The sequence below is a fragment of the Oncorhynchus masou genome, chromosome 6 (genome assembly GCF_036934945.1).
Source record: "Oncorhynchus masou masou isolate Uvic2021 chromosome 6, UVic_Omas_1.1, whole genome shotgun sequence".
Lineage (NCBI taxonomy): Eukaryota > Metazoa > Chordata > Actinopteri > Salmoniformes > Salmonidae > Oncorhynchus > Oncorhynchus masou.
The window spans coordinates 51739915-51754892 of record NC_088217.1 but is presented as its reverse complement, the minus strand read 5'-3'; the positions used below and the strand labels follow the sequence as shown (position 1 = coordinate 51754892).

At 42.4% G+C, this 14978-nt stretch overlaps 2 protein-coding genes across 5 annotated transcripts in view; both read left to right on the top strand.

Annotated features, from left to right (window-relative positions):
- The window catches only part of LOC135542245 (sodium-coupled neutral amino acid transporter 3-like), a 68335-nt gene extending 59180 nt beyond the window's left edge, over positions 1-9155 (top strand). For all 4 annotated transcript variants that reach the window (XM_064969070.1, XM_064969068.1, XM_064969069.1 and 1 more), the window contains 8 exons: positions 1129-1187; positions 3779-3961; positions 4253-4332; positions 4647-4747; positions 5403-5527; positions 5873-6017; positions 6105-6208; positions 6410-9155. In XM_064969070.1, the coding sequence (XP_064825142.1) occupies positions 1129-1187; positions 3779-3961; positions 4253-4332; positions 4647-4747; positions 5403-5527; positions 5873-6017; positions 6105-6208; positions 6410-6514 (902 nt within the window). In that variant the 3' untranslated portion in view covers positions 6515-9155. The remainder of the gene's footprint in view (positions 1-1128; positions 1188-3778; positions 3962-4252; positions 4333-4646; positions 4748-5402; positions 5528-5872; positions 6018-6104; positions 6209-6409) is intronic.
- A 1272-nt stretch (positions 9156-10427) lies between these two features.
- The window catches only part of LOC135542246 (guanine nucleotide-binding protein G(i) subunit alpha-2-like), a 165845-nt gene continuing 161294 nt past the window's right edge, over positions 10428-14978 (top strand). Inside the window, exon 1 of the mRNA XM_064969072.1 lies at positions 10428-11416. Within this exon, the coding sequence (XP_064825144.1) occupies positions 11299-11416 (118 nt within the window). The 5' untranslated portion in view covers positions 10428-11298. The remainder of the gene's footprint in view (positions 11417-14978) is intronic.

Below are 14978 nucleotides of genomic sequence, written 5' to 3'. Positions count from 1 at the left end.
TTATTTCATAGTTTGATGTCTTCACTACTATTCTACAATGTAGAAAATATTCTAAATAAATAAAAACCTTTGAGGTGTGTCAACTTTTAACTTGCACTATATTTATGTACACTACCGTTCAAAAATTTGGGGTCACATAGAAATGTCCTTGTTTTTTAAAGAAAAGCAAAAAATGTTTTTGTCCATTAAAATATCAAATTGTTCAGAAATACAGTGTAGACATTGTTAATGTTGTAAATGACTATTGTACTCCTACGCCTTCCAGCTACAGAGGCCCATTATCAGCAACCATCACTCCTGTGTTCCAATGGCACGTTGTGTTAGCTAAATGATAAACTTGGATTAGCTAACACAACGTGCCATTGGAACACAGGAGTAATGGTTGCTGATAATGGGCCTCTGTACGCCTACGCCTTCCAGCTACAATAGTCATTTACAACATTAACAATGTCTACACTGTATTTATGAACAATTTGATGTAATTTCAATGGACAAAAATGTGCTTTTCTTTAAAAAAAAAAGTTTTTTCGAAGTGACCCCAAACTTTTGAACGGTAGTGTATGTGATTTAAATTATGAGGAAGAGAGGGGTGTGATACGGTTTCCATTGACATGCGGATGTCCTGACAACATTGACAAACCTCATGGGTCGTGTAACACAGAAGCCTATCAGACCCTCACACCGCTCCCTCTCTCCTGTCCTGGTATTGGTGCAGACGTGGAAATGTCAGAGGCCCAATTAGCTTCATGCCTCCATGGAGCTCAGAAACATGGAGTAGACAAGCAAAAGACAACACTAACACATAAGACCATGCATCACACACACATTGCATGCGCTGACAATTATGGTGGCTCCATGCACCTGCAGCACACTGATTTCATTTCAAGAAATTAAACGCATCAATCCCCTCCTTTCAGTCTACACTGGTATTCATGTCCATGTTAAAGACATGTAATCGGAGTTGGCCTTTCTCCAATTCTAGTGTGATCACCCAACTCCATAACACTGTAGAAAAACCTCCCTGTAAATTGCAACTCCAGGAGTCAGATGTGGGTTGAACGGCAATGAACTCACAATTCTACTTCATTGTTTCTAATATAACATTTGTCATTGTTTTGTGCTCTACAGGCTACCTGGGCTACACCAGTGGTTTCTCCCTTAGCTGCATGGTCTTCTTCCTCAGTGCGGTACGTTTGCGTCTTCCCCATCCTCTCTCTCTCCATTCGTTAAGTTCATCTTGTTAAGTGTCATTTTATCTATGCCATGTGCACAAGTCCAGTGATATGCATTTCTCAAAACGCAACAGTATAATAATCAATGGCAACGTATTACTAGAAAAAGGCACACGAGAACTAAGAGCAAGAAATATGAAATATACAAAGTATGCATACTAAAAGAAACGTCCCCTCACTGTCAACTGTGTTTATTTTCAAAAAACTTAACATGTGTAAATATTTGTATAAACATAACAAGATTCAACAACTGAGACATGAACTGAAAAAGTTCCACAGACATGTGACTAACAGAAATGGAATAATGTGTCCCTGGACAAAGGGTGGGGGGGGGGTCAAAATCAAAAGTAAGTCAGTATCTGGTGTGGCCACCAGCTGCATTAAGTACTGGAGTGCATCTCCTCATGGACTGCACCAGATTTGCCAGTTCTTGCTGTGAGATGCTACCACACTCTTCCACCAAGGCACGTGCAAGTTCCCAGACATTTCTTGGGGGAATGGCCCTAGCCCTCACCCTCTGATCCAACAGGTCCCAGACATGCTCAATGGGTTGAGATCCGGGCTCTTCGCTGGCCATGGCAGAACACTGACATTCCTGTCTTGCAGGAAATCATGCACAGAACAGGCAGTATGGCTGGTGGCATTGTCATGCTGGAGGGTTATGTCAGGATGAGCCTGCAGGAAGGGTAACACATGAGGGAGGAGGATGTCTTCCCTGTAACGCACAGCGTTGAGATTGTCTGCAATGACAACAAGCTCAGTCCGTTGAGGCTGTGACACCGCCCCAGACCATGACGGACCCTATACCTCCAATTCGATCCCGCTTCAGAGTACATGCCTTGGTTTGACGCTCATTCATTCAATAAACGCTAATCCGACCATCACCCCTGGTGGGACAAACCCGTGGCACTTTTTGCCAGTCCTGTCTGGTCCAACGATGGTGTGTTTGTGCCCATAGGCGACACTGTTGCCGGTGATGTCTGGTGAGGACCTGCCTTACAACAGGCCTACAAGCCCTCAGTCCAGACTCTCTCAGCCTATTGTGGACAGTCTGAGCACTGATGGAGGTATTGTGCGTTCCTGGTTTAACTCGGGCAGTTGTTGCCATCCTGTACCTGTGCCGCAGGTATGATGTTCGGATGTACCAATCCTGTGCAGGTGTTGTTACACGTGGTCTGCCACTGCGAGGATGATCAGCTGTCCCTCCTGTCTCCCTGTTTCGCTGTCTAAGGCGTCTCACATTACAGACATTGCAATGTATTGCCCTGGACACATCTGCAGTCCTCATGTCTACTTGCAGCATGCCTAAGGCACGTTCACGCTGATGAGCAGAGACCCTGGGCATGTTTCTTTTGGTGTTTTTCAGAGTCAGTAGAAAGGCCTCTTTAATGTCCTGAGTTTTCATAACTGTGTCCTTAATGGCCTACCGTCTGTAAGCTGTCACAAACCGACTCGAAGTCCTTAACAAAAAGGGAGACCACGTGGAGATTAGGAATAACAAAAAATATATTTGTTAACTGAAGTAACGTAAATACAATTAACAATGGTGTGTGTTGTCAGTAGTGTAAGTGAGTGGTTGCATGCATTAATGTGATAATGAGGGGTGTTGAAAGGTGCCAAAGCAAGCAAGCAAGCAAACAAACAAACAAACAAACAAACAAACAAACAAACAAACAAACAAACAAACAAACAAAACGGTCACAAAAAACCATGCCACAACCAAAATCTAACAGTGTGTCTGTATGGAGAGAGTCTCCTCAATGAATGGGGAAGAGGTGTATTTATCCTGGGACACACCCGGGCCCAGATGTGTCCCATATCGCTGACGACCCTCCCGGCTCCACCCACCGACATCCTAATAAGGAAAACAAAAGCAAAGAGAAAGATCGAGTGGGAGGGTCGACACAAAGCTGTTAGTGTCTTAATGACCGTTCCACAGGTGCATGTTCATTAATTGTTTATGGTTCATTGAACAACCATGGGAAACTGTGTCTAAACCCTTTACAATGAAGATCTGTGAAGTTTTTTGGATTTTTACGAATGATCTTTGAAAGACAGGGTCCTGAAAAAGGGATGTTTCTTTTTTTGCTGAGTTTATATACAGGAACTATTTAAAAAGTCAGTTCACATCATCTGTGGATGAAGGTTTATGTGATTTGTCACTCAGATCTCCTTATCGGTTCCACTCTCTCCCTGTATCTATTTTCATAGGTATTTCATATATGAATGGGAATGTTTCGTGTTGATGGCAGTAAACACATCAAAGGGAAAGAGCTCAACCAAAGTCCTTAGAGACTGACTCACTCTAATCTACTGTGAAATGGCTTTTCTGGGCTCCGTGATACTCCCTCTCCTTCCCTCCTCATCTCTCCTTCCCTCCTTCTTTCCCCATCTTTCTCGTCCCAGTCCTCCTGTTTCTTCATATGACACTGATCTCTCAGACCTGTTGCTGCATTGCTTAACGTGTATGCTACCTCCCTCTCGTTCTCCCTCTCTCTCATCGTCCTCCTCCTCTCTCTCCTTCCTCTTCCTCGCTCTCCCTGCAGGTGATCTATAAGAAGTTTCAGATCCCCTGTCCATTCGAGGAGTTCTCGGCAACCAATCACACAGTGTCTCACCTCGACATTCACCTAAACATCACTGACAACCATGCTACCCATGATAATGGTCTGGTACATGAGATGGATGACTCCCACTGCGGCGCCCGTATGTTCACCATGAACTCTCAGGTACAGCACACCAGACTCGAGGCCCAATGTTTCACCATTACCCTCGTTCACTTTGCCTGTGTCCCAAATGGCACCCCATTCCCTGCGTTGTAAAGTACTTTTGACCATAGCTGGTCAAAAGTAGTGCACTACATAGGGAATAGGGTACTACTGTAAACGCGGCCTTTGCTCACCTATGTACTGCAAAGGTGCAGGCCATGTAAGTCTAGTAGATGAGTCAATGAGCGGCCCCTCTGAGGTAGGTCAGTGGTCTATGGTAACACTGGGCGTTTGCGTGCGTTTCCTTTACAGACCGCGTACACCATCCCCATCCTGGCCTTTGCCTTTGTGTGTCATCCTGAGGTTCTGCCTATCTACACTGAGCTCCGCAAGTGAGTATACCAGCCCTTTCCTGCCCTGCGCCGTCTTTCTCCACACAGTTCCTCCCTAGTGTCAGCACGAAACCTCTGCTCATAGGCTCCCGCGTGTATCACAGGAGGCTGCCGAGGGGAGGACGGCTTGTAATAATGGGTGGAGCGAATGGAATGGCATGCAACGCGTGTATATAGTATATGCGGCCCCATGTGGGATTCAAACCCGTCAAGACCTTGTTGCGAGCACCAACTGAGCCGTTGGATTGTCAGTGCTGGCTGTGACGTTAACCTGTGTGTGTGTGTGTGTGTGTGTGTGTGTGAGTGTTATCCAGCCCTACTCAGAGGAGGATGCAGCACGTTTCCAACCTCTCGATCCTGGTGATGTACACCATGTACTTCCTGGCTGCTCTCTTCGGCTACCTGACCTTTTACGGTGAGCACTTTCACTTCACCACCCCATGCCCTTTCCTCTGCCTGAAATATACCGTACTCATGATTAGGTGTGCTGTAGCCTCGGAGGCCCAGGCTTCTCACGTTACGTTCGAAAGCCCGGGGAGGTTCTCCTCGGAAGGTAGTCTAACGTGGGTTGAATATCTAGATGGAAACCTATCAAGTATTTTGAATGGGTAGAGTTCCAAAGCGACAGTGTTTCAAAACTAAAATCTGACTTGCAACAAGCTAGCATGCATAAGATACAAAACGAATGCCGCACTGTGTATTGAACAGAAACATTATATCCTTTCGGGATACTCCCCTGTGCCCTCATGAACATATTGAATGTTATTGAACAGTTGCAATGTCAGTTTTGTTGAATGGAAATTACAATAGTATATTATTATTACCCAAACACTTGTTTGCAGCCAGTTGCCTCAGTCTATTGGAAGTAGGAGCATAACTCTCCCTTGTGGTCATAATGTAGTACTGCACACTACACTACTATTATGTTTTACCTTGTGACACGTTGGATTATGCGTTTCAATGAGGAACGGCAGACATCAATGTCTCAGTCAACACAAGTGCGGCTTAGTCTGGGGTTTTAGTGTATAATACTGCACCTCTTGACATTCCCCCTGACATTACCTTTACAGGTAAAACTGAGACAGAGCTGCTGCACACATACAGCAGGATCGACCCTTATGACACGCTGATCCTGTGCGTGCGATTGGCTGTCCTCACCGCTGTCACACTGACCGTCCCCATTGTGCTCTTCCCTGTAAGTTACTCCCCCTCCACTATATACTCTCCCCTCATCTAAAAGACAGAACTGATATTGTATACTATCCGTTGGGGTGGGATTTGTGTGGGGTCTGCGGGGGGGGGGGTGGTTAGTGGGTGGCTTTTGACCAATCATTTGGATTCCTCACGTCTTAATCTGAAATGATGGGTGTCGTGGCTTGCTGAATTGAGATGCTCATTTGAAGTGGAATGACCCCTGTTGTTTCTGAGAGCAGCTTGCAGATTCCTTTGATTTAGTACCTTTCCCCTCCTTATCGCTCCCGCCCTCCCTCCTCTCTCTGCCCCTCTCCATCTCTCTCTCTCACTCTATCTTTCCCCTCAGGTGCGGAGGGCTCTGAATCAGATGTTCTTCGCCAGTAAGTCATTTAACTGGCTTCGTCATGTGGCCATTGCCGTCACTCTACTCTCCTTCATCAACATGTTGGTCATCTTCGCCCCCAACATCCTGGGAATCTTCGGCGTTATCGGTTAGTTGCACAGATTAAACCTAGAAGTGTAAACTGTAGCCCTGTTCTTCACCCCCCCCCTCTTCCTCCATCCTCTTCTTCCTCCAGGTGCCACATCTGCCCCCTGTCTGATCTTCATCTTCCCTGCTATCTTCTACATCCGCATTGTGCCTAAGGAGCAGGAACCCATGCACTCCATCCCCAAGATACTGGTGAGCACATATCTCATCCTCTCCCCCGTTTCACCCGAGCCATACGCTATATCACCATATCGTGATGGCATCTTTCCAAGCCTCTCCACGATAATTGTAATATGATCTTTAGGATTAGTATTGTGTCCTTATGGCTACTGTAAGGTTATGGTTACCCCATTAAAATACATTCTAATGATGGTGTTTCCTCTGTCCTCCCAGGCCGCCTGTTTTGCTGGTCTGGGGGTCGCCTTCATGATCATGAGTTTGAGCTTCATCATTATTGATTGGACAACGGGGAGCAGCAACTCTGGCGGTGGCCACTAGAGACCGCCCTCTGCACTGTGCAGGCCGGGGTCGGCAAGGGGCTGGCAGGGGCTTTGAGGGGATACCTAGGAGTGTGTGTGTTTTTTTAGAACTGTTTCATGTAATTGATGCACTATCCCCTCTGTGGTAGAGCAAGGGTTAGAGGTTAAGGGACAAAGATGATTGGAGTAGGGAGGGAGAGACAGAATCAACTTGCTGGGCAAAACCATACTGAGCATTTCAGTCTTCTTGAGACTAAAGACTCCGACAAAACAGTCTGTACTACAGTAACGCAGTATGTAGCCCTGCACAGAGGAGTGCTTTTATATGAATCATCAACACTAGACGTGGTCTTTTTTTAAATCATGATAATGTGTATTATTTATGAGTGGGGATAGTGCATCCTAGTCAATCCATAATGGAAAATCCTGAAGAAACTCATGATGGCTTCCCTTCCTTTCCCCCCTCCCTTCATCCATCCTCCCATCCTTATTTATCTCTTTTCCATCCGCCTGTTTCTTCCCCTCCGACGCCTTAATTCATGTCAACTGCAGCTAGTATTGTGCAGAAGAAGCACAGATGGAGATAAGGTTGAATTGCTATGTAAAGGAAGGAAAGGAAAGCACATGTTCTATACATTACATGTCATTTGGCATCTTTGTATGAGAAAACCTGACATTTTGTCAATAGAAGAAATAGCTACATCTATAGATTAGGTGAGTACTGTAAAACAAAGAGTCTGTGGCTGTCTTTGTATCCTGTCTATCACTTTGTGCCAGTAGCACTCAACTACAGTTTATTTTCCCATGTTTTCTCACAAGAGTGCATTTAGCCTGAGCTGTTGTATGTGCCAAAGAGAAGGTTGAATGTGGTTTGTGGTTGTTGGGCTCAGGGCAGGCTGATGTCCCATGATGCATTATGGTGTTTAACTCTCGCTGTATCCCTGGTACATACAGTACACTCAGATAATGGATAATGGAGGCGTGGCGTTCAACCAACCACACACATAGCCTTTTCGTTGAAACAGTAATGTATATTTATTTAACTAGCTATATCCATGTTTTTTTTTAAATTTCACAAGTGAGCTAATGGACCTCAGAGCAAAGTATTTAACTATATGATCAGGTATCTTGATAGACCTTATAGATGGTATGCACAGTCTATATTCGATGATTTTGCATATTGGAGGGTTTAGGTGACAGTTGAATGTGTAGGAGGTGAGCGATAGGGCACTGAGCTGATGAAGAAAAAAAAACATATAGAGCCTTTTACATTCATGTTAGTTAGATGATCAACTGACATCCTCGATACAGAATTGACTGATTTTATGATCAATTGTGTTTTAATTTAAGATCATCAACTTAAACTTGCCTTTTTAACACTAATAGCACATATTTCACTCATACTTATATTTCTACAATTAATTTGTAAACCCTTGTTTAAATTCAGTACAGTTCAAGTGAACCCTTTCAGTTACTACGAATGGTTAAGCTTACTGTTTTTGGCATGACAAAATATGGAAGAAACGTGTTTTAGTTATGTGTTAGTTGTGACATACGGTCCGTCCATGTTGTTGAACTACTCTATATTGTATTTTAATATCTCTTTTCCACTTGTTTTGTGATTGATATTGTGGTTGACGTTTTAGTGAAGGAAAGCTGATGTGTCACCTGTCCAGTCTGTCTGGTGATTGGCTGATTTAATTCATTAATTTACCGTAACTACTGTGATATTCAATCCATAATACGTTGATGTTTGGGCTCTATTTCCAAAACGTATCTGGTCTCTAACAGTGAGCTCTTGTGATCAAGTACAGTTTGACAATTAAGTGAATTGTGATTGTTCGATTTAGTTTGATTCGATAGCCCAATGCCCCTTCTTAAGGCTTCTCAATTGTGTAGTGCAACATTCAACACTGTGACATCGTATCTCTCAAAAAACATAAATAGCATTGTAATAACATTGTTACCAATATATCCTGGCAAGTCCTACGTAATGTATGTAAGACAATTGTTCCTTATTTTATTCTAAAACACTGCAGCTGGTGTTGCTTTCTCTTGTGTACATTAATTGATTTTTAATTTGTAATCAATAGAATGTTATTGAGCTGTTTCTTTTACTCATCAACAGCTAAAAGGATATTGCATGTATCTGACTCAACCCTATATTTCTCCTGGTCTTGCTGAGGCAGTGGTTGTGGTAAAAATGAATGCCTGGTCAAGACCAGTCAAGGAGGCAACAGCTTGCCATAGACTGGGATTAGGCCTCTTCTGTCTGGGATTGTGTCTACATATCTAGCTACTACCTAACTGTTTCTCTCTGAGAGGCCTTGCTCTTCAACTTTAGAGCTTTGCTACCCCTATTATAATGTCAGAGGCAACATTCTCAACATTTTGCCTCTTTCTCTTATACCCAAACTATGCCAGCCAGTTAACCTGTTGTTGTAGCTCTTGTTTTACCTTTGCAATTTATTTCTAAGGAAATTAAAGGACTGTGAGTGAATAACAAGTTATATATGAATTTTGGGCTTATAAAGCGGCTTATATAAATAATGTATATAAATGTAAACCCTTTATATTCTTGATGCATATCTAGCTTGTATAGTGTAAATAGCTGGGACAGTTTTAGTCTGACAATTAAAAAACAATTGTAGAAGTTTTTACACCTGTGTCACTTATGTCCTTTGTTTGTTTGCTCACCCGTCTACTATAGCTACTCTTAAGTGTTCCTGCTCCATGATCCATGGACCTGTACAGGTTAGGCAAGGACAGGGGCATAATAATCTAGCGGAAGTTCAGCATTGCCTTGACCAGCATGGCAGACCAGAGGAACTACTGCACAGCTGAACTTGGCCTAGATCATTACTGATAATCCTTGCTTAACCTGTACAGGTAATATCAACTCAAATGTTTATGGGACAACTAGGGGGCATTTTCTGGGCAGATTCCAGTTTGGTCCGATTTTCCCTTCATGTCAAGAGAATTGTTACTAATTTCCAACACTTGAGGGCACTACAAACCACTCCATAATGTAGTCTTGTGCACTGTGCTATGAGAATGTGTCTTCTCGGATGCTTCAGTAGAGCAAGTACAGAAAATAACATGCTCCCTTTTGATGTTCCAACGTATAGTGCCATGTTCAGTGTAAATCTAATACATTTTCAACTCCTGCTACTATTCTCAGATGAATGGGCAATTGAAGCTCCTTGAGAGGTCATATGCTGTATTTTCGGCTCAAGTAAACCCCCTCACACCATCCAAACATTTCAGACACTGTAGTCATTCATATGAAACATAAATCTTCTTTAATCACTATTAAAAACGACACAATTTTGGAGAGGACAAACTGTTCCCTGTAGGCCCACATGAAACAGACTAAAATCTGCTTGAGGGTCCCTTCAACAGAGCATTTCTTAGCTGATGGCAGTATGAAAGGGTGGTATCTTGTTAAGTAGTTAGTGATGTTATAAAATGCGTGTTCATGAATAGGCTTTTGAATATGAAATCATATGTGAATAGTTTGGATACCAAAGAAACCAAGAAGAATACATCCATCAGTTTAATATGTTGTTTGTGTTATTACACTTATTACACTGTCAAAATCCATCAATGTACCCATTAGCCTATATATTAGCCTGCACTGTATTACACTCTATAACGCCTATGTAACTAGCCTACAATACAATTGTAGGCCACTTAATGTAAAGTGAGATGTCTATTTTTAGTGCAGTCTATAGCTAGTGCACACGTTTTATTGTCATCACATCCCATGTTCATGTACATATATGCACACATTTCTTAGTTATCTGGAGAGAGAAACACCTGGATTCCTAGATAATCAGGCCTATTAAACAGTCATTTAGTTAATACATGAATTAATAGACCAAAAATAATGTGTTCTAAACCTCTCCGCCAGAAACAGCTATTTTTCAGTTCGCCCTTCCCCAGTCAGACCACACCCAGACAGTCCTTGCTAAATTTTTGCTTGATAAATTGCCCTTCGAAGAAGCTGTTTTGGTTTATTTTTGACAATTTTCAATGAAAACAACCCAGAAATTATTTGATATAGAGATACAAACAGATGCGTTGGACATTTAAATACAGTAGGCCTATTGCATTTCTGCAGAAAACTTCACAACGGGTGGTTAGACAATAAGAATTGTGAAAGATCTACGACGTCACATATCAACTGGGAGCAGAAAGGGTGCCAACAAATCCCCTTAGAAAGCAGGCGGCAGGTTGGCAGCTGAAGTGCACCAGCAGTTTCTCCAGATTTCCACTGGATAGCTATGTTTACTTGACTGCGCGGGTGAGTCTGGGAGCGCAGTCGCTCGTCCATGTGATTGGATTCCACCTTACCTTCACTTGGTCGGAAGAAACGTAGGAACGAGGAATACGATTGATTGTATCGGTGCGTCTGTCAGAATTTATCATATTGATTATAAACGGTCAACACTATATAACCAATTCGCGTAGCCACTCGAGATTTGACTGCAACTTTCTGCGGCATTCTTTGACCTCCAAGAAGATTGCTCTGCGACGGACAGGATATATTGATGGAACGTTAGTTTACATCACTCAGAATAACGCAGCCGAGGACTGACTTTTTTCTGGACATTTTATGCGTGCCATAAAACGAGACATCCTCTATTTAGTATAGCAAATTCGCACAATCACGTCTCTTGAACGGGCTGGCAAGTATTTTGGATAACCGTTTCTCTTGTGTAGGCATATCAAACAGAAGTCAAGACGAAATCGTTCAAGAATCCTTGCGCCGGCCGTCAGTGCGCGCGTGCTTTTGGAAACATGGGTTGTACATTAAGTGCAGAAGACAAAGCTGCTGTGGAGAGATCAAAGATGATTGATAAAAATCTCCGTGAGGATGGAGAGAAGGCAGCAAGGGAGGTAAAACTGCTCTTACTAGGTAAGGGTTGCCGTTTATTCTTAATCCTTTGTTTGTCCGGAGGGACGGATAGCCAGTGTGCCTTCCTTGTTGAGCTCTGTTTCTAGGCTGAGTGCTTCAAACTCTTTATTAGAATTTCCCGCAATTTTGATATGTGGTAGCGTAATGGGTTTAATTGCCATACACCAAACAAGCATCGCAAATCCATCACCACCTGGTCTCTTGCCACCGGTAGGGTGTTAATCAGCAGCGCGCACATTTTTTTTATTTACGTAAACTGCTGTGTGGTCGACTGTCTTCTGATGCTGAGCTTTCTCTGCCAACGCTGCATAAATAACATAATTCGTGTAGCAGGGAACAAAAAGCAATTATCCTAGTGCAACGGAGCTTTCGATCAAGCAGATATTTCAATCAAGTCCATTCATTCATCAATGTGGTTCTAAATTCTCCCATGCATCTGCTTAGGTAAAAATTAACATGGATGAGTCATCAAGTCAATCAATATTATGTTCAGAACAGCTTTTTTACACAACCAGTATGTATGCTGGAGAGTGATTTTGACAGGGATTTGTCAGGAATTTTACAGATTGACAGCAGGGTAGTTGCTAGGATTTTAAGACATTGAGGGCTTAACCCAAAGCCAGTAGGGGCCTCCGGGGGCATCCTCCCCTGGCAAAAAAGAGAGGAATTTCAATAGCTAAAGATTAAAAGAGATTGAGAGATTAAAACATTGAGAGATTAGATATTTTTCAGGTAACTTGCAAATTTGCACCTTCCCACCTACCACAGCATACGCTGCCACTAATAAATTACAGTAGCTATTGTGGGTCTCTCTCTATACTCTGGAGCACATTGAGTGCATCTAAAATGTATTGCCAAAAACCTTCATACTACTCAACAACTTAAAACAGACTCTGACCTGTCTTTTAGAGCCAAACTGATTAAAGAATCCCACAGAATGTCCTCACACTCTCCCTCACACACGGACACAAAAACACACACCTTCCAGTAATTAGAATCCATAGAGCGGTGTTAAGTGATACAGTCTACTCTGTGCTCACCCCGGCTCTCTCTCTCTCCATCACTTTCTCTGTGTCGTCTGTTGCTGTCTTTCTTGTCTGCCATCTTCTGTTGCTGTCTCTTAGTCTTCTATGTTGCTGTATCATTTGTATAACCTCCTCTCTCATCTTGTCCTGGGTGTAAAAATTGCAAACGTATAAAAGAAAATTGATAGTAATTTCAGTCTTTTTCACCTCACCTGCTAAATTTGTTGTTAATCTAAAAATGCAGTGACTGCCATGAAGAAATCAAGGTACTCCCGCCTCTCCTGAATCTCAGTTTGCAGTTGCTCTACAATGTCTCCAAGGCCCTACACTACTACTAAAACTCTTCCAAGACACCCTAGTAGCTTAGCGCATAGCGTTTTTCTCATGGCCACAGAATGAGTTCAGAGCTCTCGTCTAATTTCTGTACCTGGTGCTGATCAATGTGTCCTTACTGTTTCTTCTGTGTTGTCTTCCATACAGTCTACAGGAGAAGCAGAAGGCTGCATTTCTAACCAATCAAGTATTCTAATCAATCAAAGGTTTCAAAACATTTGTGTTGAAAGGCCTTCTTTTTCAAAGCAAAGTGGTTAAGGGATTACTGGGGTAGCTTAATGGAAAATATTTCTTTTTTTTACAGCCAAATCTCTATTTCTGATGTAATGGCATGTCATAGAAAGGTCCAGACACTTCTTTTTCAGATTTCACTTGTTTTTGAGAAACTTACCCCAAACAAAATAGTTTTCCCCCTCATCAATCTACACACAATACCCCACTATGACAAAGCGAAAACATGTTTTTAGAAAGTTTAGCAAATTTATTCAAAATAAAAACAGAAATACCTTATTTACATAAGTATTCATACCCTTTGCCATGAGACTGGAAATTGAGCTCAGGTGCATCCTGTTTCCATTTATAATCCTTGAGATAATTCTACAACTTGATTGGAGTCCACCTGTGGTACATTCAATTGATTGGACATGATTTCTTAAAGGCACACACCTGTGGAAAGGTCTCACAATTGACAGTGTATGTCAGAGCAAAAATCAAGCCATGAGGTCGAAGGAATTGTCTATAGAACTCCGAGACAGGATTGTGAAAATGCACAATTCTGGGGAAGGGTACCAAAACATTTCTGCAGCATTGAAGGTCCCCAAGATCACAGTGGCATCCATTATTCTTAAATGGAAGAAGTTTGGAACCACCAAGGCTCTTCCTAGAGCTGGCTAGATAGGAGAACCTTCCAGAAGGACAACCATCTCTGCAGCACTCCACCAATCAGGCTTTTATGGTAGAGTGGCCAGACGGAAGCAACTCCTCAGTAAAAGGCACATGAAGCCCACTTGGAGTTTGCCAACAGGCACCTAAAGACTCTCAGACCATGAGAAACAAGACTCTCTGGTCTGATGAAACCAAGATTGAACTCTTTGGCCTGAATGCCAAGCGTCACGTCTGGAGGAAACCTGGTACCATCACTACGGTGAAGCAAGTGGTGGTAGCAGTAACATGCTGTGGGGATGTTTTTCAGCAACAGGGACTGGGAGACTAGTTAGAACCGAGGCAAATATGAATGGAGCAAAGTACAGAAGGATCCTTGATGAAAACCTGCTCCAGAGCAATCTTGGTCTCAGACTGGGGTGGAGTTTCAACTTCCAACAGGACAACGACCCTAAGCACACAGCCAAGACAACACAGGAGTGGCTTCGGGACAAGTCTCTGAATGTCCTTGAGTGGCCCAGCCAGAGCCCGGACTTGAACCCGATCGAACATCTCTGGAGAGACCTGAAAATAGCTGTGCAGCAACGCTCCCTTTCCAACCTGACAGAGCTTGAGAATATCTGCAGAGAAAAATGGGAGAAACTACCCAAATACAGGTGTGCCAAGCTTGTAGCATCATATCCAAGAAGAGTCAATGATGTAATAGCTGCTAAAGGTGCTTCAACAAAGTACTGAGTTAAAGGTCTGAATACTAATGTAAATGTGATATTTTATTTTTTATAATTTACCAAAAATGTATAAAAATCTGTTTTTGCTTTGTCATTATGGGGTATTGCGTGTAGATTGATGGGTAAAAAAAAATATTTAATACATTTTAGAATAAGGCTGTAACGTAACAAAATGTGGAAAAATTCAAGGGGTCTGAATACTTTCCATAGGTACTGTATATATGGTATATGTAAAGAAAATATTAAATCAAGAACAATCTGATGGGTGACAATGTTAAACTATCACTTGTGAATGACGCCCAGCATGTGTGCAGTAAGACAAGAAACTGCATCCCTTTTTTGCGACCTTTTTCAAATCATAGTTGCACACCTCATGTACAGTTGAAGTCGGAAGTTTACATACACCTTAGCCAAATACATTTAAACTCAACTATTCACAATTCCTGACATTTAATCTGAGTAAAAATTCCATGTTTTAGGTCAGTTAGGATCACCACTTTATTTTAAGAATGTGAAATGTCAGAATAATAGAAGAGAGAATGATTTATTTCAACTTTTATTTCTTTCATCACATTCCCAGTGGGTCAGAAGTTT